This window comes from Leuciscus leuciscus (assembly GCF_965113295.1).
Source record: "Leuciscus leuciscus genome assembly, chromosome: 17".
Taxonomy (NCBI): domain Eukaryota; kingdom Metazoa; phylum Chordata; class Actinopteri; order Cypriniformes; family Leuciscidae; genus Leuciscus; species Leuciscus leuciscus.
The window spans coordinates 29745827-29768916 of record NC_138741.1 but is presented as its reverse complement, the minus strand read 5'-3'; the positions used below and the strand labels follow the sequence as shown (position 1 = coordinate 29768916).

Sequence of the window (23090 nt, the reverse complement as noted above, 5' to 3'; positions counted from 1 at the left end):
AGTAATGATGGATTGAAGTGTGAATTGTCAATTGTAGCTTCAGCTTTTAGCTTTATTGTAGTTCAATTAAATACTGTAGTCATGTGGCAAATTTTGTAAAGCTATATATATATATATACTGTACAGTTGGCTCCAAAACTTTGAGGCCACTTGTGAAAATGCTTGTTTTGCCTTTTTAAACACAATTTTTCATTTGAAATGATATTATCAGAAGAATAATTTGATTGGTAAGCTTAATAGAAGCAAGGAAATCAGATCATAAGAGATCAATGTCACTAAATTTACTTGGATTTGATTGGTCACTCTATAGTGCAGAATCTGAAAACATTCCTTTTTTTCTTAATGCTTAAGTTCTTAATGCTTAACATGCGAAAATGTTTATTTTCCCCCCAAAATTCGAAAATGTTATTAGAATGAATTATGGTCTCAGATTTGTGGACCCCACTGTATATTCCATGTAAACAATAAAAATGAAGCCATAACAACTGCATTTACAATAATAATAAGACAAATTAAAACATTGGCTTAAAATAGTTTTAATTGGAGTATATCATGCCACACTTCAGGAAACTGCTGACACTAATTTGACATGCCCTTATATACACATCAAGTATTGTAATTGGTGGGATTTTAACATTCTCATCTTCATTTAAGCTGAAACCATAACACTTAGTTCTTCTTGTGAAAACGTTCAACATTTAAATCTAATTCGTTTATTTTCCCAAGAGTAGCAGAAGCGTGTGTGTGTGTGCGTGCTTCATTGAGATGATGTGTGTTGGTTTCTGTGACCTTTGACCTCACTGTAGTGGCAGTGGCACCTATTTGCGTCTAATTCTTCTGTACCACCTTTTGAAGTCAGTCAAATTGTAACCAGTATTTGAAACACGAGCAAACCAAGATCTTCTTTTTGAATGTTTACTTCAAAAACATAAAACAAAAACTGTAACATAGACATGGTACGCACGGTCAAAAAACTGTGTTGCTTCCAACGTCTCTAACTTCAAACTGAAACTAAATACATCCAATCGCTCGCGTTATGACGTAGTGCAATCTGACTGGAAGCTCAAAATAATTAAATATAATCAGATCTAAACATTATTAAATATGCATTTTAAACCAAAAAATGTCTTATACATTTTCATGAAATATTTTTGTATTATTTTTACTAAATTATTATTTCAGATGAACTAATCCCTATGTGGCTCTTACATTACCCGGCCTCTAATTGGTTAGGCAGGAAGACTAAGCAATTATAAACTTAAACACTGAGAGCCAAACAATTTCTAAATGTCCATAAACTATCAACTTGTTTCTTCTTTCTTCACTCTTCAGACATCGCCTCTTCCAACAAGCACAGTTTGTTTACAGGCCTTTCCAGAGTGTTGGTCTTGGTCTTTATCTTGACTCTTCGTACTGTTCCATTGGAATCCGGCAACGTTTCAACTACCTTTCCCATTAGCCAGGAGTTCCGTGGGGAAGAACTATCCACTAGTAACACAACATCTCCTGTCATGAAGTTTCTTCTTGGCTTTAGCCATTTCTGGCGTTCCTGAAGAAGTGGAAGGTATTCACGCGTCCATCTAGTCCAAAATAAATCCACAAGATATTGAACTTGCTTCCATCTCTTTCTTGTGTACATGTCATCTTTGCTGAAAATCCCTGGAGGCATGTTGGGTTGAGATTTCAACAGCAGTAAATGATTGGGTGTTAGAGGTTCTACGTCATTCACATCATCTGAAACAGTTGTAAGCGGCCTACCGTTGATGATGCTTTCGACCTCACACATTATTGTCAGAAGACAATCATCGTTCACTGCTTGTTCCTTCAGAAGGGAGTTAAGGATTCTTCGCACAGTCCGAATCTGTCTTTCCCAAACCCCGCCTTGGTGCGAAGCAGCTGGGCTATTGAATATCCACTTTATTCCTTTTGGTTGCAAGGCCTTTTCAATCTTGTCATTATCCAGCCGTTGAATGGCTTCTCTCAAATCTCTTTCAGCGGCCACAAAATTTGTGCCGTTGTCAGAACGCATGATGGTAACTTGACCTCTCCTGCACATAAAGCGACGAATTGCATTAATGCAGGAGTCTGTGTCAAGGCTATCTGCAACTTCAATGTGCACCGCTCTGAGAGTGAGACAAGTGAACATCACGCCGTACCTTTTGACTGTACTCCGGCCCCGCTTGACATCAAACGGCCCGAAGAAATCAACACCGGTGTTTGTGAAAGGAGGCTTATCTGGCAAGAGCCTATCTTCAGGCAGGTTTGCCATCTTTTGCTCACCAACATTTCCATTAATCCTGCGGCACACTGTACACTTGTTGATTATCTTTCGAACTGCAGAATTGGCTTGTGGGATCCAGTACCTGCATCTCAGTTGTGCCAAGACATAACTGCGTCCGCAGTGTCCTGTTCTTTGGTGTATATCTCTCAAAATCAATGTAGCAACTCTGCTGTGCTTTGAAATAATTGCTGGATGTTTAGCGCTTTCTGGCATGGCAGACTTGTTGAGTCTTCCGCCAACCCTTAACGTGCCATCTTGAAGAATTGGATCCAATTTAAACAGCTGACTGCTGCGACTGAGCTGTTTACCTTTCTCCAGTACTTTGATTTCTTCTCCAAACTGCTGTCTTTGACTGAATTTGATTATTTCTGATTCTGCGACAACCAGATCATCCAAAGTAAGTGATTTCTTTTCTGTTGCTTTGAATTTCTTCATTTGTTGTTCTAATTTTGATCTTTCTTTTTCAGGGTCTTTTTCAGTTTCCCTGATCTTTCTTGATACTACCTTTCTTTCCTCTTTCAGTTTCCACAGATTTTCCTTCACCTTTAAAATCCAGGCCACTGATCTTTTTAGTTTATGCCAGTCTGAGTAATAGCTGATCAGTTTGTCGATTGGTTCCATGTTTTCTTCAACTTTGATTATGTTGACTGTAGCTCCATTCTTGACTTCCGGATCATTTTGAAGGCTTTCCTTTCTTCGCACAGGCTGTTCCGACCAATCTCACTCATTGTTCAGCAAGAACTCCGGCCCATTGATCCAGGTTCCTCCTTGTGTCAAACTTTTAGCTTTTAGGCCCCTGCTGGCTTGATCTGCAGGATTTTCCGTTGTTCTGACATACTTCCATTGTGATGGCTTGGTTGCTTCTCGGATCAACGAGATTCTGTTCGCAACGAAGGTTTTGAAACGAGCAGTTTCACTGTCAATATCTGAGCACAATAGTACTGTCTGTCCAAAAAATTGATTGTTGCAATGGAACTTGAAGTTCTTGATGTAACATCTTGTCTATTTTGACAGCGGCAACTGCTGCGGTCAACTCGAGTCTGGGAATGGTGACCAGTTTGAGTGGAGCCACTCTTGCCTTCCCCATGAGGAATGCACAATGCTTCTCACCTTCGCTATTCTCTAGCAGCAGATAAGACACAGTGCCGTATGCAGACTCAGAAGCGTCTGAAAAATTATGTAACTGTGCTGCTGTAGTGCATCCAAAATCTGTAGGCTTCAAACACCTGCTCACATGGAAGGTAGAGAGATGACTGACATCTTCAATCCATCTTTTCCAAACTTCAGCGTGTTTTCCGCCAATGTTCTCGTCCCATCCGTATTGTTCTTTACAAAGATCTTTCAGCAGGAGTTTAGCAGGCAAGATGACCAGAGCCAGAAGGCCAAGGGGGTCATAGATAGAATTCACGACGGATAAAATGCCTCTTCTGGTCATCGGCTTGTCTTGCAGCTTTATACTGTAGGTGAAAGTATCAGTTTCTGTGTCCCACTGTACACCGAGGGTCCTCTCGACTGGCAAAGCGTCATGTCTTAGATCCAGGTCTTTCACTTCGCTGGCTCTATGCACTTCAGGGATTGTCATTAACACCTTCCTGCTATTGCTCATCCACTTTGTTAAAGTGAATCCTCCGCTGGCACACAGGGTACGAAGATCTTTAGCCAGGGTCACTGCATCTTCTTCTTTAGCTACACTCTTCAGACAGTCATCTACGTAGAAGTTGCGCAGAACTGTCTGGACAGCTTCTGGAGATACATCAGCCTTGTGATCTTCAGCAGTTCTTTTTAGTGCATATGAGGCAACACTTGGTGAAGAAGTGGCTCTGAAGAGGTGCACAGTCATTCGGAATTCCTCCATAGGCTCGTTCAACTTGCCGTTGGGCCACCAAAGAAAACGGAGTAGGTCTGCGTCACGCTCCAGCACCTTGACCTGATAAAACATCGACTCGATGTCCGCCATTATAGCTACTGGCTCCTCACGGAATCTTAAAAGCACACCAACTAATGTGTTGGTCAAGTCAGGTCCTTGGAGCAGTTCGCTATTCAGAGACCTACCCTGAAACGAAGCTGTGCAGTCGAAGACCACCCGCAACTTTTGTTTCTTCGGGTGATACACCCCATGATGTGGTATGTAAAACAGCCTGTTGTCGTCACGGTTCAGCTGATGGACTGGAACTTGGACAGCGTAACCTCTTTCAATGATGGTCTCCATGAAGCTCCTGTTATCTTAAAAAAATTCAGGATTCTTCTTGACCTTTCTAAGCAAACTGTCTATGCGCTGTTCCGCCACACAACGGTTATTTGGCATTTGGAGCTTCTCATTCCTTAGTGGCAGTCCAATGCTGTAATGCCCGTTCTCAAAAATTGTGGTTTTCTGCACAGACTGCAAAAACTGTTTGTCTTCACAAGACATCTCCTCTCGGTCATCGTAGTTACGCTCTGGAAAATCAGTGTTATACTGTTGGACCAGCAGCTTCTCAATCTCCATCACAGAAATTCTGTTTACTGAAAAAGTAGGTGTTTTATTCATTGCATCATTCAATTCCTTTCTTACAGGCCCATTCACAACCCAGCCAATGGCAGTCTTCACAGCATAAGGGCCTCCATCCTCAGCATTAATAACATGCCATGGTTCCATTGCTCTTGAACAGTTAGCTCCAATAAGCAGGCCTACATCAGCTTCTATCTCTGGCAAGCGTACTTCATTGAGATAAGGCCACTTTTGGATATCTGACCTTTTAGGTATGTTCTCGACGTGAACAGGTATGTTGCCATGAGTAAACACCTTAGGTAGATCAATGAACTTGGTGTCTTCCAGCCCACACACTTCCAGGTCTGATATGACGAAACTGTTCATGAGCTTCTGTTCTCCATGTTTGTCTTGACCCATGGTGCTAAGAAGTATTCGTGTCGGTTTCCCTTTAATGTTTAGTTTCCTTTGCAGGTCTTCTATGCAGAACGTTGCTGTGCTTCCCGGGTCCAGAAAGGCGTATGTTTCAACACACTTGTCACTCCTTTTCGATTTTATCTTCACCGGTACTATTGACAGCACACATTCTGCTTCTCCGGCCCCCTTGAGGCTACAGGACTCTTTCAAAATAGAAACTTGAGCACAAGATACTTCACTTCCATGACGACCATCTTTCTTTTCAGGTGAGACAGAACCTTCTTCCTTTATTATGTGCAGAATGTCTGGATGCTTCAAAGCACACTCTTTACACTCAATTCTTCTTTTGCAGAATTTGCTAAGATGACCCGGAACTAAGCATCCAAAACACAAGCCCTTCAGTTTTAAGAAATCCACACGCTCCTTATGTGGTTGGTGTTTGATTTTGCTGCATGAGGCAAGGGTATGTGATTGCTGGCAGTACAAACACGGCTTCTCAAAGGCACTCACAGTTTTAACTGAATTTGTTGGCTTAACATGCGTTTCTTGAGGCCTTTTGCTTTCGGTGAAAACATTTGTTGCGAAACTGCTTCCACGGACCTCTCTTTTTCCATGATGCTTTTCTTTTTGGTCAATCTTTCCACTTGAGATTGGGCGGCTGTCTGAGATATTTCCAAAGAGGGGATCCATCGCTATTCTAGCTTGGCGGTCTATGTAACTCACCAAATCAGCAAACCTTGCTCTTCTGCCTCTTCGCTCTTTTATGTCATAAGCTTCAGCACGCCAACGTTCTTTCAGTTTATATGGTAACTTAGACACCACTGTCCGTAAGTTGGTTGGTTTATCCATCTCCTCTAAGAATTCGATGTCTTCCATAGTATTGCGACATCCAATCAAAAACATTGCATAGGCGCTCAATGCTTTCCCATCATCAGATTTCACTTGAGGCCATTTGAGTGCTTTGTCAATGTACAAATGGGCAATCCGTAATTCATCCCCATAGTGCTTATGAAATAGTCGCTTCGCCTCGCAGTAGCCTTTGTTTGGCATCATATGAGCACAGCTGCGAACAAGCTCTTGAGGTTCTCCGGCCGTAAATTGTTCCAAGAAGTACAATTTGTCTTAATCATTGCTGGTTTTCTGCTCTATTGCGTGCTCAAACGCCCTCATGAAAGATTTGTATTGTAGCGCATCACCCTTGAAGACAGGAATGTCCTTGGTTGGTAGATGAGATAGCTGCTGTTGTTTTACTAGTAGCTCAGTGATTACATTCTGTTTTTGCATAACCGCTATTATGTCATCACCTCTGTTAGATTGAGCATTAGACACATAATTGAAGACCGGTTGAGATTGATGTATTCGGGAGTGCTGTGTTTGTGGTTGAACATGACTGTTCGTATTAGCTTGCTGTGGAAGCAAAATGCTAGTTCTTTCCTTCACGTGTCCACCTTGTGGCTTTTGTACTGCCGAATAGCTACTTAAACCATCTTCAGATCTTTCATATTCTTTAAGCACCCTTAATTTTGCTTTACTCTCAGCTAACGCAGTTTCCAGCACTAACTCTTCCTTTTCAGCTTTGATTTTAGCTGCTTCAAACTCAAGCTGTTGCATTTTCTTTAGTGCTGCAGCACGTTCGAGCAGGGCTGCATGTTCTGCTTCCTGTCTAGCTCTTGCTGACGATACTCGTGACACAGCTGAGGTGCGACTGATTTGTGATCCACGTGTGCTGGCATGTGTGACATCACTGACCCCCACTTGTGAAACACTGTCATTTGGTTTAACAGTTTCTTGCAGATAATCAACCACATTTTCTTCTTGCAGCACCTTTTCCACTGGCAGTATGGGTTCATGCTCAGCTGCAATCCAATTTTTTGTAGTTTTCATAAATCCTCTAATTACTGCCATTTTAGGTTCAAACCAGATCTCTTGATCAGCTGTTTTTTCATCTTCAGTCAAAAGATTTGCAACTTCGTTGTTGAGACGGTTAAACTCATTTAGTGATGTTGCAAAATCATTTTCCATCATGTTTTTCACCCTTTGTACATTTTGAGCATCACTCATCATTGATTCTAACTCCTTTTTTTTGCTTGTCAGAGTTCCTAATGTTCTTCTTCTCAGTGCAATGCACCTCTGCAATCTCTCTTCTAATGCCTTCTCTGTCAGCTTATGTGACCTTCCCTTTTTCATTGTATCCTCAATACATCTTTGTTCATCTTCCTCAGCCATCTTACAAATAGCAGAGTTAATGCTTTAGTTGTATGCAAACGTTTCAAACACTTTCTTCAAAGGTACTTTTCTAGATAAACCGAGTGCAAAACAACTTCTTAAAGATTGCCATAACTCCACATTGACTGAATCAGAGCTTGCTATAAGCATACGTTTTACAGGAAGAAGTTGATCTACTTTTTTTCTCTTCAAAACTCACTCATTATCTTTGTGCTTTGTATCACGTCTTTTGAAGAAAAAAGTCCTCACTTCAGCGCACTGCGTTTACTGACAGGTCGACCAACCGTTAGCTGCCGATTGATGCATGTCGATCCGTCGCGGGTCTCTTGAGCAAGACTGACCCGGTTCTGTGGCTTTTTTTGCAGCGCTAAAGTCCAATCCGCTGCTTCCTCGACAACAAGCTAACCACGTCCTCCTCGTTATCCAGGTAATCCAGCGCCGTTATTAGCAAGTTTTTTTACTATGTAGTGGCAGTGGCACCTATTTGCATCTAATTCTTCTGTTCCACCTTTTGAAGTCAGTCAAATTGTAACCAGTATTTGAAACACGAGCAAACCAAGATCTTCTTTTTGAATGTTTACTTCAAAAACATAAAACAAAAACTGTAACATAGACATGGTACGCACGGTCAAAAAACTGTGTTGCTTCCAACGTCTCTAACTTCAAACTGAAACTAAATACATCCAATCGCTCGCGTTATGACGTAGTGCAATCTGACTGGAAGCTCAAAATAATTAAATATAATCAGATCTAAACATTATTAAATATGCATTTTAAACCAAAAAATGTCTTATACATTTTCATGAAATATTTTCATATTATTTTTACTAAATTATTATTTCAGATGAACTAATCCCTATGTGGCTCTTACACTCACTGTGAGACTGGAGGGACAGACTACTCCTCTCACCTGAGTGTCACCCTGTCATCCACCGGCTGTCGGTCTCTCATGCGTGAAGCGGATCACCAGCAGCGCACCTGAGGCCTGTTGCATGAAGCCGGTTTCAGTTGCATGAAGCCGGTTTCAGTTCTAACTTGCGCCACAGGGCCAACCTGCTCCAGAGATCGCGAACTAAAACTGAACCAATCAGCTGTGAGAAAAGTGACATATATATGTGATGCATTAAAGCCACTCCCCCTATATCTCTGACTCCAAATTAAAGCAGTTTACAGGGAAAGAATTTTAGAGACAAAATCTTTTGCTGCTAATTATTTATTATATGAATTATAATTATGTATAATTCATATAATATATTCATATGATTATTATATGAATTGACAATTAATAAAAAAATTGCATCTAAATTTAGTAGGGTTTGATCCAGCATTAATCACGAACTCTGGATCAAACCTGAGTTGACGAGAACGTTTATACCGGGCGTTGTGAGCCCGCTGAACCTGATCAAAAGCAGGTTGGATTTTTATGGTTTTGTGAACTCTAACCTACTCAGGAGTTTTTTCAGCTAGCTTCATGCAACAGGCTTCTGAACACCTACAGCAAAAACCAGCAAGACACATCTATAGATGAGGTCATGTGACTGCTTTCATTCATCATTCATTCACCTTTTCAATGATTTCTGGCCCAGTGTGCAAGTTAATCTCACTGAATTACATTGTTTATTCCTCAGTTAAACACACATAGTGGGCCTTATCATACACCCGGCGCAATGCAGCGCCAGGCAAAACGCAAGTGTTTTTTGCTAGTTTCAGCCTGCTGACGTAGTTATCATTTTCACGTCCTGCACCACGTTGTTTAAATAGCAAATGCATTTGTGCCCATTTTTTTTGTGCCCATGGGTGTGCTAGTCTGAAAACAAGGTGTGTTCAGGCGCATTGATGGCGCGTTGCTATTTCGATGCAACTGAAATAGACTGCGTCATTGACGAACAAAACCTGGTCTAAAGTCAATGGCGCAATATATATTTTTTGTTATTTAAAGAGCGCGATAGTAATGTGCGCCTATAGGTGGGTCCACAGCGCGCGTACACTTTGTCCCGTAGATGGTCTGCTTGCGCGCTTTAACCTTGCACACAAGCAAATCCGTTTCCTCGCTAGAGAAGCGTTCAGTTTTTCCACTTGCAAATTCCATCATGTAAATAGCGAATCCGCCATGGCGCAAGCGCAATTGGCTTTTAAGGGGAATGGGAGATGAGACTCTGATTGGTTTATTGCACGTTACACTCAAAACACACCCATTACTCATTAAGAGAATAGGGACAACCCTTTCAGACCATGAGCCGGCGTCTTTAAACTTGCAAAAGTGGATTTGGACACGCCCTTAAGTGCACTTTAGACCATGCGCTTAAATCATTAAAATAGGGCCCAGTGAGTCTGATGGAACAACAAATACATCTGTTCCAAAACCTAAAGCAGCATCCGAAGCAATCCGAAGCTATTTATTAATGCTTTCACATTTTATGATCATTTTTGGAGCTTTCATTGTGTGGAAACGAGCAATCGTGTGTTTCTCAGCAGTAAGGTAGTCAAATGAGTTTGTAACGGCATGAAAGTGATTACATGGTGACAGAATTGTAATTAAAGAGGCCTAGTGGGCACACCACCATCCAAGCTAATCTGTTTAGCAGCACATGCATAGCATGGTGAATAAGATTGATTATGACTATGTGTGTGTACCGTGTGGGTGACACTTTATAATAACTGCACGCTATTAATCATTAGTAAAGCATTAGTAAACAGTTAATTCATCATTTATAAAGCATTGATAGACATTAATAAGCAGTTTATAAATACAGCTATAAATGCTTTATTCTTAATTTATAAGCATATCTATAATGTTTAATAATTGTATTTTCATACTTCATTAATGATCAATTTATCATTTCTAAATAAAGTATTGCATTATTTACAAACCAGTTATTTAGGAGTTGTCAGTGGTTCACAAGATCACTTAGAAGGTCGAGAAACGCGCCGACGCGTTTTGCTGGATTTTTTTCACATAGCAGCAACATAAACTTAAATTACTCCGTCATTTATGGTTATACTACGGTGGCCGAGAGAGCTCAACGCGCTGCAACTGAAGAAAACACATGCAAATAGAAAAACACCTGCAAATTAAGAAAACATATTCATCAGTTTCACAACACATGTGTGCTCCAAATACTCACAACACAACCAAATACAGAAACGCGCTGCAAAAGTTCACAACACAAACAAATACAGAAACGCGCTGCAAAAGTTCACAACACAAACAAATACAGAAACGCGCTGCAAATAGGACAGAACACAACGGAAATGTTTCCGGGGAACCCAATAAGTGACGGACCCGGCTGGGACGTGCTTACAGCTGTCTACTTTTATTATTATTCCCCATTTCAATGGATGGAAGAATGACTTTAAGCTATTTGTGAAGTCTCTTCATTGGATGATGGACAAAAATGCCCTAAAACTCCTCTCTGTTTTGGATATGTTTAAATTATTGGACTAAGACCCTCGCCCCTTTGTTTTTTTTTTGTTTTTTTTTTGTTTTGTTTTTTGTATTTTTTGTTATGTTCTTATATGTGATATCAACACGATCATAAATGTTTAATTATTCATTTCTGCCTTAAATGTTTGTACTTTAAATTTGTATATTAATAAAAAAAAAAATTATTATGTAAAAAAAAAAAAAAAAAAAAAAACTTTGATTATTATTATTTTTTTTTGCAAAACATACAGAGATGACACGTTTATGACATACAACTTTGTATACAATATACAAAATGTATTTACAATATGTTCAATGTCATAAGAATACTAAAAAGAACAATGAGCTGAAGACTAAAATAAATAAATAAAAAAAGAGAGAGAAAAGGAACATGAGGGAAAGACATTAATCTATACATCAGTTACATTGTACACATTTTGTCATGTTATGTTAAAATAAGTTTCATAAGAAATGTTAGAATGCAGCTAGGGTCCAAATATGAGACAGCAAGTTTTAAAGTTGAGACACTCACACACAGATATAATGCATATTTTAAAAACGTTGTTGTATAAAATGTATATTTATTTGCAACAGTTATGTTAACAGCAATAATACTATATTTCTGGTAAGAACAGCTATTCAGCTGATGGACACGCGCTGCGCTGTCATGGGAACATCCCAGGTGAAAATAATGAGGAAAATATTACGTTGTCTTTCGTTGCTCCCTTCATCAACATAATGGCACACAAGTGCCCCGCTCCCTCCAAAGTGCCCAATTCAAGGGCTCTGCCGTCTGCCCTTTTAAGAGAGTAGGGCATAGGTAAAGCTCACGAGCAATAAGCACGTCCCAGCCGTCCGTCCGTCACTTATTGGGTTCCCCGGAAACATTTCCGTTGTGTTCTGTCCTATTTGCAGCGCGTTTCTGTATTTGTTTGTGTTGTGAACTTTTGCAGCGCGTTTCTGTATTTGGTTGTGTTGTGAACTTTTGCAGAGCGTTTCTGTATTTGGTTGTGTTGTGAGAATTTGGAGCACACATGTGTTGTGAAACTGATGAAGATGTTTTCTTAATTTGCGGGTGTTCTTTTCTATTTGCATGTGTTTTCTTCAGTTGCAGCGCGTTGAGCTCTCTCGGCCACCGTATTATACAGAAAAAAGAAATATAAAAAAATAATCTGTGATATTTCTACTTTTGTATGTGTCCACTTACAATCAAATCAAAACATTGTGCTTTTGTAAAATAAAGAAAATAAACAGGGTGTGCGTTCTGCCTCTCCGTTGCGGTGAACTTTTTTTTCTTGAGCACGTCTATAAACTGAAACAAAACTCAGCGAATACTTCTCACACATTTATGAGCCATATACCTTTATACACATTTAAGTGTGTACTTTTAAATGATCGGATTCAAACTGAAAACAAATATTCTCTGTTTAAGTAATTTGTATAAAACCAACAGGATGTCCAGTATCTCAAACGCTTGCTAATTACTTTTTAATTCGACACGCCCACTCGCGCAAAAGAGATTCACATGCAAATCTCCACATGGAACGCGAACGCCCTTGTTTACGGTGGCCGAGAGAGCTCAACGCGCTGCAACTGAAGAAAACACATGCAAATAGAAAAACACCTGCAAATTAAGAAAACATCTTCATCAGTTTCACAACACGTGTGCTCCAAATACTCACAACACAACCAAATACAGAAACGCGCTGCAAAAGTTCACAACACAACCAAATACAGAAACGCGCTGCAAAAAAGGACAGAACACAACGGAAATGTTTCCGGGGGAACCCAATAAGTGACGGACCAGGCTGGGACGTTTTTTATTGCTCGTGAGCATTAACTATGCCCTAACGTTACTCCCTTAAAAGGGCAGACGGCAGAGCCCTTGACGTGGGCACTTTGGAGGGAGCGGGGCACTTGTGTGCCATTATGTAGCCGTTTGGAACGGACTTGATGAAGGGAGCAACGAAAGCCAATGTAATTTCCTCATTATTTTCACCTGGGATGTTCCCATGACAACGCAGCGCCGTCTCATATTTGGACCTCTTATATAGCCTACTGTCTATTCATGGGTTTCATCAGGTCCCTTTCCACAGGTGTATAAAATCAAGCACCTAGATTATGAATGCAGACTGCATTGTGCTTGATTAATACACCTGTGGAAAGGGACCAGATGAAATCCATGAATGATTTGGACCCTTCATTCTAACATTTCTTATGAAACTTATTTTAACATAACATGAATGTGTACAATGTAACTGATGTATATATTAATATCTTTCCCTCGTGTTCTTTTTCTCTATCTTTTTTTCTTTAATTTATTTTAGTCTTCAGCTTGTTCTTTTCTGATTAGTATTCTTATGACATTGAACATATTACAAATGCATTTTGTATATTGTATACAAAGTTGTATGTCATAAACGTGTAATCTCTGTACGTTTTGCAACAAAAATAAAATAATAAATTAAATTAAATTAAATTAGACAGCTCCGTAAGCACGTCCCAGTCGGGTCCGTCACTTATTGGCTTCCCCGGAAACATTTCCGTTGTGTTCTGTCCTATTTGCAGCGCGTTTCTGTATTTGATTGTGTTGTGAACTTTTGCAGCGCGTTTCTGTATTTGGTTGTGTTGTGAACTTTTGCAGCGCGTTTCTGTATTTGGTTGTGTTGTGAGTATTTGGAGCACACATGTGTTGTGATGAAGATGTTTTCTTAATTTGCAGGTGTTTTTCTATTTGCATGTGTTTTCTTCAGTTGCAGCGCGTTGAGCTCTCTCGGCAACCGTACTCGTTACCTCAAACACAAAACACCAAAAAACTTCACAAGTCTCTGCTTTTCGTCGAGTTTGGAAGACACGTCTGAGCTTACATTGGATTTAACTCTGAAGAAGAAGAACACGATTTGAAGACAAGAAAGATGTAAGGTAAGAAATTCTTACTTATTAGTTTATGGTATTGTTGCATAAACTTCACATTGCAGTTGAACTGTTGCTAGATATATGGTGAATATTATACTATTTAGACCCGTGTTTCCTGTTAAATACTGTTTGTGGATATCTGCTCAAACATAGATATGTATAACCATAATGTTTAATATTTTGGAGCGCGATGGCGTTTGAATGTATCATATTTTGGAGCGCGCTGTGGGTTCTCTTACGAGAGGTCTCTCGTACTGCGTAAGATATCTTACGCTAGGGGAAAATCCTTTTTCCGCGAGATATTGAAGCCAAAAATTATCCTTAATTTTGTAATAATGCAAAACGCGTTGCGGCAGCATGCAGACATAGGCGAGGCAGCTCGCGCGCCTATTGGCTGCTCTGCGGCAACTGCAGCAGCCTATCGAGCAAGGCCTGGCGTGACGCCAGACCCAATCAGGGCACTTCGCGCCCGCTGCGTCACGTCCCGCCGAAATGGGCGTGGTCTAGGCCTATAAAAACCGCTCGCAGGCAGCTATTATCTGATTTTTCATCCTTCAAGCGAAGCACACGCATCGCTGGAGCTGGAGAAGAAGCCGCGCCGTCTGAAAGAGAGCACCTTCAGCGGGACGAGTCACTGAAGTCGCTGGCCGCGCCGCCTTCCTTGCCTTCCTGCTGCGCTATCCGGCGTTATATCCTTTCTCTGCTACTGTGTTTATGTATGTGTGTGTGCTCGCCGCCGCGACACACACTCCCATTGCACTAAAAGAGCTGGGCGTCTTTTTGAAGACGCCCCTTTTCCTGATCACGCAGCTCTCGCGCTCGCTGACGGCGACTGCCCTCACTGCGAGCTAGTTACTGCCTATGGTGACTCTGAGGACTCACCTGGCATCCTTCTCCGAGACTGCTCCTCCGACTGCAGTGAGCAAGCCTGTTGTAATACACGCATGCCTGCAAACAAACGCCAGCACGTTGACGCTCTCTTATAATACTTGCACTAACTGAGTTACAATGTGTCTCCCCCTGTGGCCCAGTGGCAGACTCTCAGGTTTTTGCACGCGAGAGACCCGCGTTCGATCCCCGGGTCTACCGGCAGATAAAATTATGCCGTCAAATGCTCGCTCTGTCAGTTCCCTGAAAAGGCGACTGCAGATGTGTATTTTGCAGCCAACGAGCGCGTTGTACAACCTGCTCGCCTGCACCCAAACACCGTTTCTATGGTGTTCCGTGCGTCACTGGCGTAAGGAAAAAAGGGAGTTTTTCTGGTCCCGCTGCGGACGGACCAACCTCCCTTTTCCTATACATTTCCCATTCCCCTCTGGAATTCAGGCGACTGGAAATGTCAATATTGCAGTGAACGAGCCTGTTGTAATGCACGCAGGCCTGCAATAAACGCCAGCATGTTGACGCTCTCTGTTTCTATGGCAACTTCTCGCTCGTTCAGTTCCAGTAAATGTGACTGTTCCAGTGTATTCTGCAGTAAACAAGTCGGCGACGCAGCACGCTTGCCTGCACACAAACGCCGTTTTTACGGCTACCCAGATAAATCCCATAAGTGTGAATTTTCTGGTGTCCCGGCCACGGCCGATGGTGCTTTATGTGTAGAAAGAATGCCCACTGCCCAGTGCCCATCTCTACACACAAGCACAGCCCGTCACACAGGGCTCGCGCACATGAATCGACTCAGATCGATTGCGCTTCAAACATGGTGAATGTGCCCACTAACACCACGTTATGCATGTCTCACGGTTTCTGTAAAAACGAAACCAACGTGCATTCGCTTCACTCAAGCGAACGATGCTTTTCAGTGTGATAAATGTGCCCGCTGTCCCGCGCCCACATCCACACATAGACATGACAGTTCCTACGGGAACCGCCCAGCCCTCCCCCTCGCGGTTGCTTGTGTTACAGCACGCCGAAGCCTCTCCATCGCTGAGCGAGCGGAGCGCGCTTCGTATTCAACCCCTAGCTATTCATGCAGACGCATGGGCAAGGCTACCCGGGGTTTCGAAGTGGGTGCTGGACATTATAAAAAGAGGCTATTCGCTACAGTTTCGCCGACGCCCTCGCCGCTACGCGGCGCGCGTCGAGACCACGGTAAAAGCAGAAGTAGCACATTTACTTCGAGCCGAGGTGGCGAAACTATTGAACTAAGGGGCCATAGAGCCTCTCTCTCTCTCAAGTTCAGAGCGAAGGAGGGCTATACAGCAGATATTTCCTGGTACCGAAAAATGACGGGGGTCTCAGACCCATACTAGATCTGAGGCAACTGAACCGAGTGCTTGTGAAGCGACAGTTCAGGATGCTCACGACCAGACAAATCCTCGTGCAGATTCGCCAAGGAGATTGGTTTGTGTCAATAGATCTGAAAGACGCATATTTTCAAATACAGATAGCGTCACGTCACAGGCGATATTTGAGATTCGCCTTCGAGGGCCAGGCATATCAGTACACAGTCCTCCCGTTCGGTTTGTCCCTGGCACCCCGTACGTTTACGAAGTGCATGGATGCGGCACTCGCACCCCTCAGAATGAGAGGCATGCGAGTACTGAACTATTTGGACGATTGGCTGATTCTAGCGCAATCTCGCTCAGTGCTCATAGAACAGACGACCGTTTAACTCGATCACCTCGAGAATTGGGGTCTCAGTGTCAATTGGGCGACGAGCTCTCTGTCACCCAGTCAGAAGATATCTTTCCTGGGCACAGAACTGGACTCGCTGTCCATGATAGCGCGACTATCACCACAGCGCGCGGTAGACATTCAACGCACAGCGAACTCGTTCCGCTGCGGCGCGTCTGTCCCGCTCAAGAAGTTTCAGAAGATGCTGGGTCTCATGGCCTCAGCATCATCATCAGTGCTCCAGCTGGGCCTGCTCCGCATGCGCCCGCTGCAGTTTGGCTGAAAGCGCGAGTCCCACGCCGAGCGTGGGCATCCGGTTTGCTTCGCCTCAGGGTCAATCAGAAGTGCGTCACAGCTCTGAAACCTTGGAGAGCGAACGACTGGTACCAGTCAGGTGTAAGCCTGGGGACTTCCTCGAGGGTGAAAGTGGTGTCCACGGACGCGTCCACCTCGGGATGGGGAGCTCTGCTCGAGGGCAGACCGTTCTTCGGCCAGTGATCGGAACGGGAGAAGCTCCTGCACATAAACTGCCTCGAAATGCTGGCAGTAAACAACGCGCTGACGCGTTTTTGTCCCCAAAAAAAAGGACGCCACGTCCTGGTCCGTTCGGACAACGTGTCTGTGGTGTCCTACATAAATCGCCAGGGCGGCCTCAGGTCCAGGAACCTGTACAGGCTAGCAGAACGCCTCCTGGTGTGGGCTCAGCGCAAACTGCGCTCGCTTAGAGCAGCGCACGTGCCAGGGCTCCTGAATATAGGACCAGACAGACTGTCCAGGAACAATGTTCCGGCAGGTGAATGGTCTCTACACCTACAGACAGTCCAACTGCTGTGGAAGAAATTCGGCAGAGCGGAAGTAGACCTGTTTGCGTCTCAAGAAAACGCTCACTGTCCGGAATTTTTCTCCAAGAGCAGGGACGCGCTGGCCCATGTGTGGCCCCGCCGCCCGCTCTATGTTTTTCCCCCGTCTCTCTCCTGCCTCAGGTGATAGAGCGGATCAGGGAAGAAGGATGCTCAGTATTGCTGGTAGCACCGTTCTGGGAAAACCAACCTTGGTTCCCAGTCGTGTTGCAGTTAGCAAGCACTGCCCCGTGGCCAGTACCAGTGAGGAGAGACCTCCTCTCACAGGCCCACGGCTCGATCTGGCATCCTCACCCGGAATTATGGTCCCTTCATGTCTGGGCCATCAACGGGTACATGTTGGACTCCCTAAAGGAGTATTAGACACGATCACGCAGGCTAGAGCTCCGTCTACGAGACGGCTCTACTCCTCGAAATGGTCAGTGTTTTCGGGCTGGTGCACAGCCCGTGGCGTGTCACCCACAGACTGTGGAGTGACGGAGGTGTTTTCCTTCCTACAAGAGCTGTTGGACAAGGGCAGGGCCCCCTCCACGCTCAAAGTTTATGTGGCGGCTATAGCAGCGTTCTCAGGAACAACGCTTGGCCAGTCAATAGGAAGGAACGATTTAGTCATCCGCTTCCTTAGAGGGGCTAAGAGACTGAATCCTCCCAGACCTCCCGCAGTCCCCGTATGGGACCTTTCTACGGTTCTGGAAGCCATGAAAGGTGCGCCATTCGAGCCTTTACAGTCAATTGATTTGAAACATCTGTCTTTCAAGACTGTGTTTCTGATGGCTCTCGCTTCAGTGAAGCGCATAGGGGACTTACACGCGCTCTCTGTGAGCGCGACGTGCATGGAGTTTGGGCCTAATGACTCGAAAGTTATACTCAAACCTAAGCACGGTTATGTTCCAAAATCCCTCAACACACCGTTTAGGGCGCAGGTTATCTCCCTGTCAGCCCTACCGGTCCCTGATGAGGAAAGAGACGCGGGCCTCCTTTGCCCAGTCAGGGCATTACGAGCTTATGTGTCTCGCTCGTCTGTTTTCAGACAAACGGAGCAGCTCTTTGTTTCGTTTAGCGGGCGTCCTAAGGGACTAGCCGCGTCGAAACAGAGCCTATCCAGATGGATAGTTGATGCTATAGCGCTGACATACGCTTCCAAGGGCATGCAGTGCCCGTTGGGTGTCAGAGCGTACTCCACGAGTGGCATGGCCTCTTCATGGGCCTGGTCAAGTGGGATTGCCTTGCAAGATATTTGTACGGCGGCAGGCTGGGCCTTCCCGTCTACATTTATAAGGTTCTACAACCTAGAGGTTCCCGCCCTGCAGGCCAGGCTGCTGTCGGTCTAAGTTAACCAGTATTATCTGACCTGATGCTATCAGCTCAGAATGCTGCGTCTACTGAGCACAGCTCGATGATCGACAGTGAAAAGCAGCAGCACGAGATGTGCCTGGGCAAACTGTGTAAGACCCACATTTCCCCATCAGTTCAGGCCGTACTCCGCCCTGTCTGTATGATGAAATTCGCGTCTAAGCGACGCTGCCATATGTGGAAGGGTGCGGCTCCGCCCCTCCCTCTTCCCGGACTCCCTGTGAGTTACCTGAGTGATTGTGCACTATATGTACCCCGGGCTTTCGCCCTTGGGTCTTTGGTGTCAGATCTCAGCATGCACGGCGTTTTGCATTGGGTCCCCTAGCGTAAGATATCTTACGCAGTACGAGAGACCTCTCGTAAGAGAATGTACTCGGTTACTAACGTAACCTCGGTTCTCTCTAGAAGAGGGAACGAGTACTGCGTATCTTGCCGTGCATGCACACGCTCTGGTTGCTTCGATGATGAAAAACCAGATAATAGCTGCCTGCGAGCGGTATTTGTAGGCCTAGACCACGCCCATTTCGGCGGGACGTGACGCAGCGGGCGCGAAGTGCCCCGATTGGGTCTGGCGTCACGCCAGGCCTCGCTCGATAGGCTGCTGCAGTTGCCGCAGAGCAGCCAATAGGCGCGCGAGCTGCCTCGCCTATGTCTGCATGCTGCTGCAACGCGTTTTGCATTATTACAAAATTAAGGATAATTTTTGGCTTCAATATCTCGCGGAAAAAGGATTTTCCCCTAGCGTAAGATATCTTACGCAGTACTCGTTCCCTCTTCTAGAGAGAACCGAGGTTACGTTAGTAACCGAGTACGTTTTAATGTATCATATTTTGGAGCGCGATTGCGTTTGAAAGGAAAAATGCACCAAACATTAGGCTTTACGTTTTTACTATTATCTCATTTCATATCATCATAACGAATGGAAACATTTGAAGTAACATATGATAATCAATATATTTTTCTCTAGCGTAGTTGTTCTTGAAATCTTTTGGAAGATTTAATTTATTGTTATTATTATTTTATGCAGCACTGCGTAGCCTATGCCTACAAGGCACAACAAACCTGGTGTTCATTATATATTGTTGGAAACGTGTGTGTGTGTGTGTGTGTATTCTGTGAATTTTAAAAAGAAATTTTAACCAGAAAAATCTAAAATCTATTCCCAAAATCATGCAGCCCTATAGTTTCTCTTGATATCAGTATGTTCACGTTTTTTTCTTTTTTTTTTTCTTTCAGGGACCAGATGCAACTGAGTCCTGCTGACTTCAACATTCACATGAATCTCTGTACATGAACATGGTAAAGTGAAAATCAAACACCTTGGAAATGAAAGGTATGTACAATGTTTTTAGGAATGGCACAAAGGTCTCTGTCTTTGGATCATTGTTTTCAATGTGCTCTTTTGTCATTTGTATTTTTGGATTGTGTTGTGTTGTAAATAAATCCAAACAATCTAAAAGCCATTCTTTTTTAAATCTCCTCATTCTTTGTGCAAGGTTGCTCTGAATGACAGGGCCTGATCGCTCCTAATAGGGCAGTTAGGGGAGTGTCTTTGTCTTTCTCAGGTGTTAAAGGCTTACATATTAATGAGATGATCACGCCTCTTCGCATATGGCTTTGTCACACAAAATGTAACGATAACCAGCTGGAGTGCCCTCGAGAGCCACCAGAGGGCACTCCACACTTGACTCTCATGTTCACTCACAGACTACATCTCCCATCATGCTCTGCCTGGACTCATCAGCACTCATTATCACATTCACCTGTATCTCATCTTCTTGTTTAGTTCACCCCATATAAGCCTGGTTCACCCCATCACTCACTGCAAAGTTTTGTTAAGTGTTTCACTGCATCTCTGAGCGTTTTCCCTGGTTTCTTGTATTTCGGTTTTGGATATCTTGCCCTGTTCCCTGGATTACTCTCTTGCCTCTGGTCCCTGGATTACTCTCTTGCCTCTGGTCCCTGCCTGTTTTGTTTGTTTGTTTGTTTCTTTGTTTTGACTGCCTGCCTGTGTATGACCCTTGCCTGTTCTTTGGATTACTCTGTTTATTAAAAGCTGCATTTTTGGATCCCAACCTTCAAGTCTCGGAGCAGTCCGTAACAGAAAACTTTTGCCATACCTAGATCCAGCAGCGATGCCATCAGATATAGCAGTACAAATCCTGCGTCTCCGTCAGGGGAATCGGCCGATTGAGAGGTATGTCGAGGAGTTTATTGAACTGGCAAATCTCACCTCAATGAACACAGAATGCCTTAAGATCTTTTTTCGGGGAGGGCTATCTGAACCGCTCAGTTCATTCATGCCCTTGCATGATCCTCACGAGACTTTGGAGCACTATATTGATCTGGCCCTTTTGTTAAGCGGATCATCGTTTACTGTGGGCGGGGTAGAGGAGGAGCTCCGTGAGCCCGCAGTATCCCCTCAGCCTGAGCTTCTCCTCATCAGCCCTGCCGAGCCTGCGCTTCACGCCAGTCCAGCCGAGCCTGCACTTCACGCCAGTCCAGCCGAGCCCGCACTTCACGCCAGATCTGCCGAAGCCAAGGCAGTATGCGTCATGCCCGCCGCCCCTGAGACTGAGAGCATCATGCCCGCCGCGCCTGAGACAGCAAGCGACATGCCCGCCAAGCTAGAGTCTTCACCGCTGGTCCCGTCCAGCACAGAGCCTTCTTCACCGCTGGTCCCGTCCAGCACAGAGCCTTCACTGCTGGTCCCATCCAGCACAGAGCCCTCTTCATCGCTGGTTCCATCCAGCACAGAGCCCTCTTCGCCGCTGGTCCTGCCCAGCACACAGCCCTCTTCATCGCTGGTTCCGTCCAGCTCAGAGCCCTCTTCGCCGCTGGTCCTGCCCAGCTCAGAGCCCTCTTCGCCGCTGGTCCTGCCCAGCTCAGAGCCCTCTTCGCCGCTGGTTCCGTCCAGTTCAGAGCCCTCTTCATCGCTGGTCCTAACCAGCTCAGAGTCCTCTTCGCCGCTGGTCCTACCCAGCTCAAAGCCCTCGCCGCTGCTGGTCCCGTCAAGCTCAGAGCACGCTGATCCTGATCCAGAGACTGTTCACGTCACTTCTGCCGAGCCAGAGACTGTTCACGTCACTTCTGCCGATCCAGAGACTGAGCTTCACGTCACTTCTGCCGATCCAGAGACTGAGCTTCACGTCACGTCAGCCGATCCAGAGACTGAGCTTCACGTCACGTCCGCCCGTCAAGAGTCTCGTCCCGCCGAGACTGAATCAGTTCCTGAGCCTGAATCTGATCCTGATACTGAGCCTGAATCTGTTCCTCTTCCTCTTTCTGAGCCTGTGTCTTCGGACAAGATGGCCGACTCCACGCCTGTGTCTTCGGACAAGATGGCCGAATCCTCGCCTGTGTCTTCGGACAAGATGGCCGACTCCACGCCTGTGTCTTCGGACAAGATGGCCGACTCCACGCCTGTGTCTTCGGACAAGATGGCCGACTCCACGCCTGTGTCTTCGGACAAGATGGCCGACTCCACGCCTGTGTTTTCGGACAAGATGGCCGACTCCACGCCTGTGTCTTCGGACAAGATGGCTGAAACCACGCCTGTGTCTTCGGACAAGATGGCCACCGCCGAGCCAGTGTCTCAGGACAAGATGGTCTCCGCCGAGCCAGTGTCTCAGGACAAGATGGTCTCCGCCGAGCCAGTGTCTCAGGACAAGATGGTCTCCGCCGAGCCAGTGTCTTCGGACAAGATGGCCGCTCCTGAGCCGGTGTCTGTTCCTGTTCCTGAGCCGGTGTCTGTTCCTGTTCCTGAGCCGGTGTCTGTTCCTGTTCCTGAGCCGGTGTCTGTTCCTGTTCCTGAGCCGGTGTCTGTTCCTGTGCCATGGTCGCCTCCCTGGCCGCCTGAAGGGTCGTCTCCTCCCTGGTCGCCTGCACAGCCTGCTCCGCCCTGGCCGCCTGCACAGCCTGCTCCGCCCTGGCCGCCTGCTCCGCCCTGGCCGCCTGCACAGCCTGCTCCGCCCTGGCCGCCTGCTCCGCCCTGGTCGCCTGCACTGCCTGCTCCGTCCTGGCCTCCCATATTACCGCAGTCTCAAGGTCCTCTTCCGCTCCACGGACCTGGCCCTCCATCCCGCCCCTGGATCTGCCTCCGGGCCACCTCCCACCTGGACAGTTTTGGAGCGTCTGGAAGCCGCTCTTTGGGGAGGGGCTATGTAACGATAACCAGCTGGAGTGCCCTCGAGAGCCACCAGAGGGCACTCCACACTTGACTCTCATGTTCACTCACAGACTACATCTCCCATCATGCTCTGCCTGGACTCATCAGCACTCATTATCACATTCACCTGTATCTCATCTTCTTGTTTAGTTCACCCCATATAAGCCTGGTTCACCCCATCACTCACTGCGAAGTTTTGTTAAGTGTTTCACTGCATCTCTGAGCGTTTTCCCTGGTTTCTTGTATTTCGGTTTTGGATATCTTGCCCTGTTCCCTGGATTACTCTCTTGCCTCTGGTCCCTGGATTACTCTCTTGCCTCTGGTCCCTGCCTGTTTTGTTTGTTTCTTTGTTTCTTTGT

At 45.1% G+C, this 23090-nt stretch overlaps 2 protein-coding genes across 2 annotated transcripts in view; both read left to right on the top strand.

Annotated features, from left to right (window-relative positions):
* LOC309479384 (uncharacterized protein) overlaps nt 1-19727 on the top strand; it is a 75778-nt gene extending 56051 nt beyond the window's left edge. The window contains exon 2 of the mRNA XM_082143496.1: nt 19355-19727. The gene's annotated coding sequence lies outside the window, so the exon portion shown is untranslated. The remainder of the gene's footprint in view (nt 1-19354) is intronic.
* A 477-nt stretch (nt 19728-20204) lies between these two features.
* Nucleotides 20205-22808, top strand: LOC309479839 (uncharacterized protein). The gene is made up of 2 exons (XM_082144037.1): nt 20205-21610; nt 21674-22808. Exons 1-2 carry the CDS (start codon nt 20699-20701, stop codon nt 22781-22783), a joined length of 2022 nt encoding a protein of 673 aa, XP_082000163.1. The 5' UTR covers nt 20205-20698; the 3' UTR covers nt 22784-22808.
* Nucleotides 22809-23090: the final 282 nt, after the last annotated feature.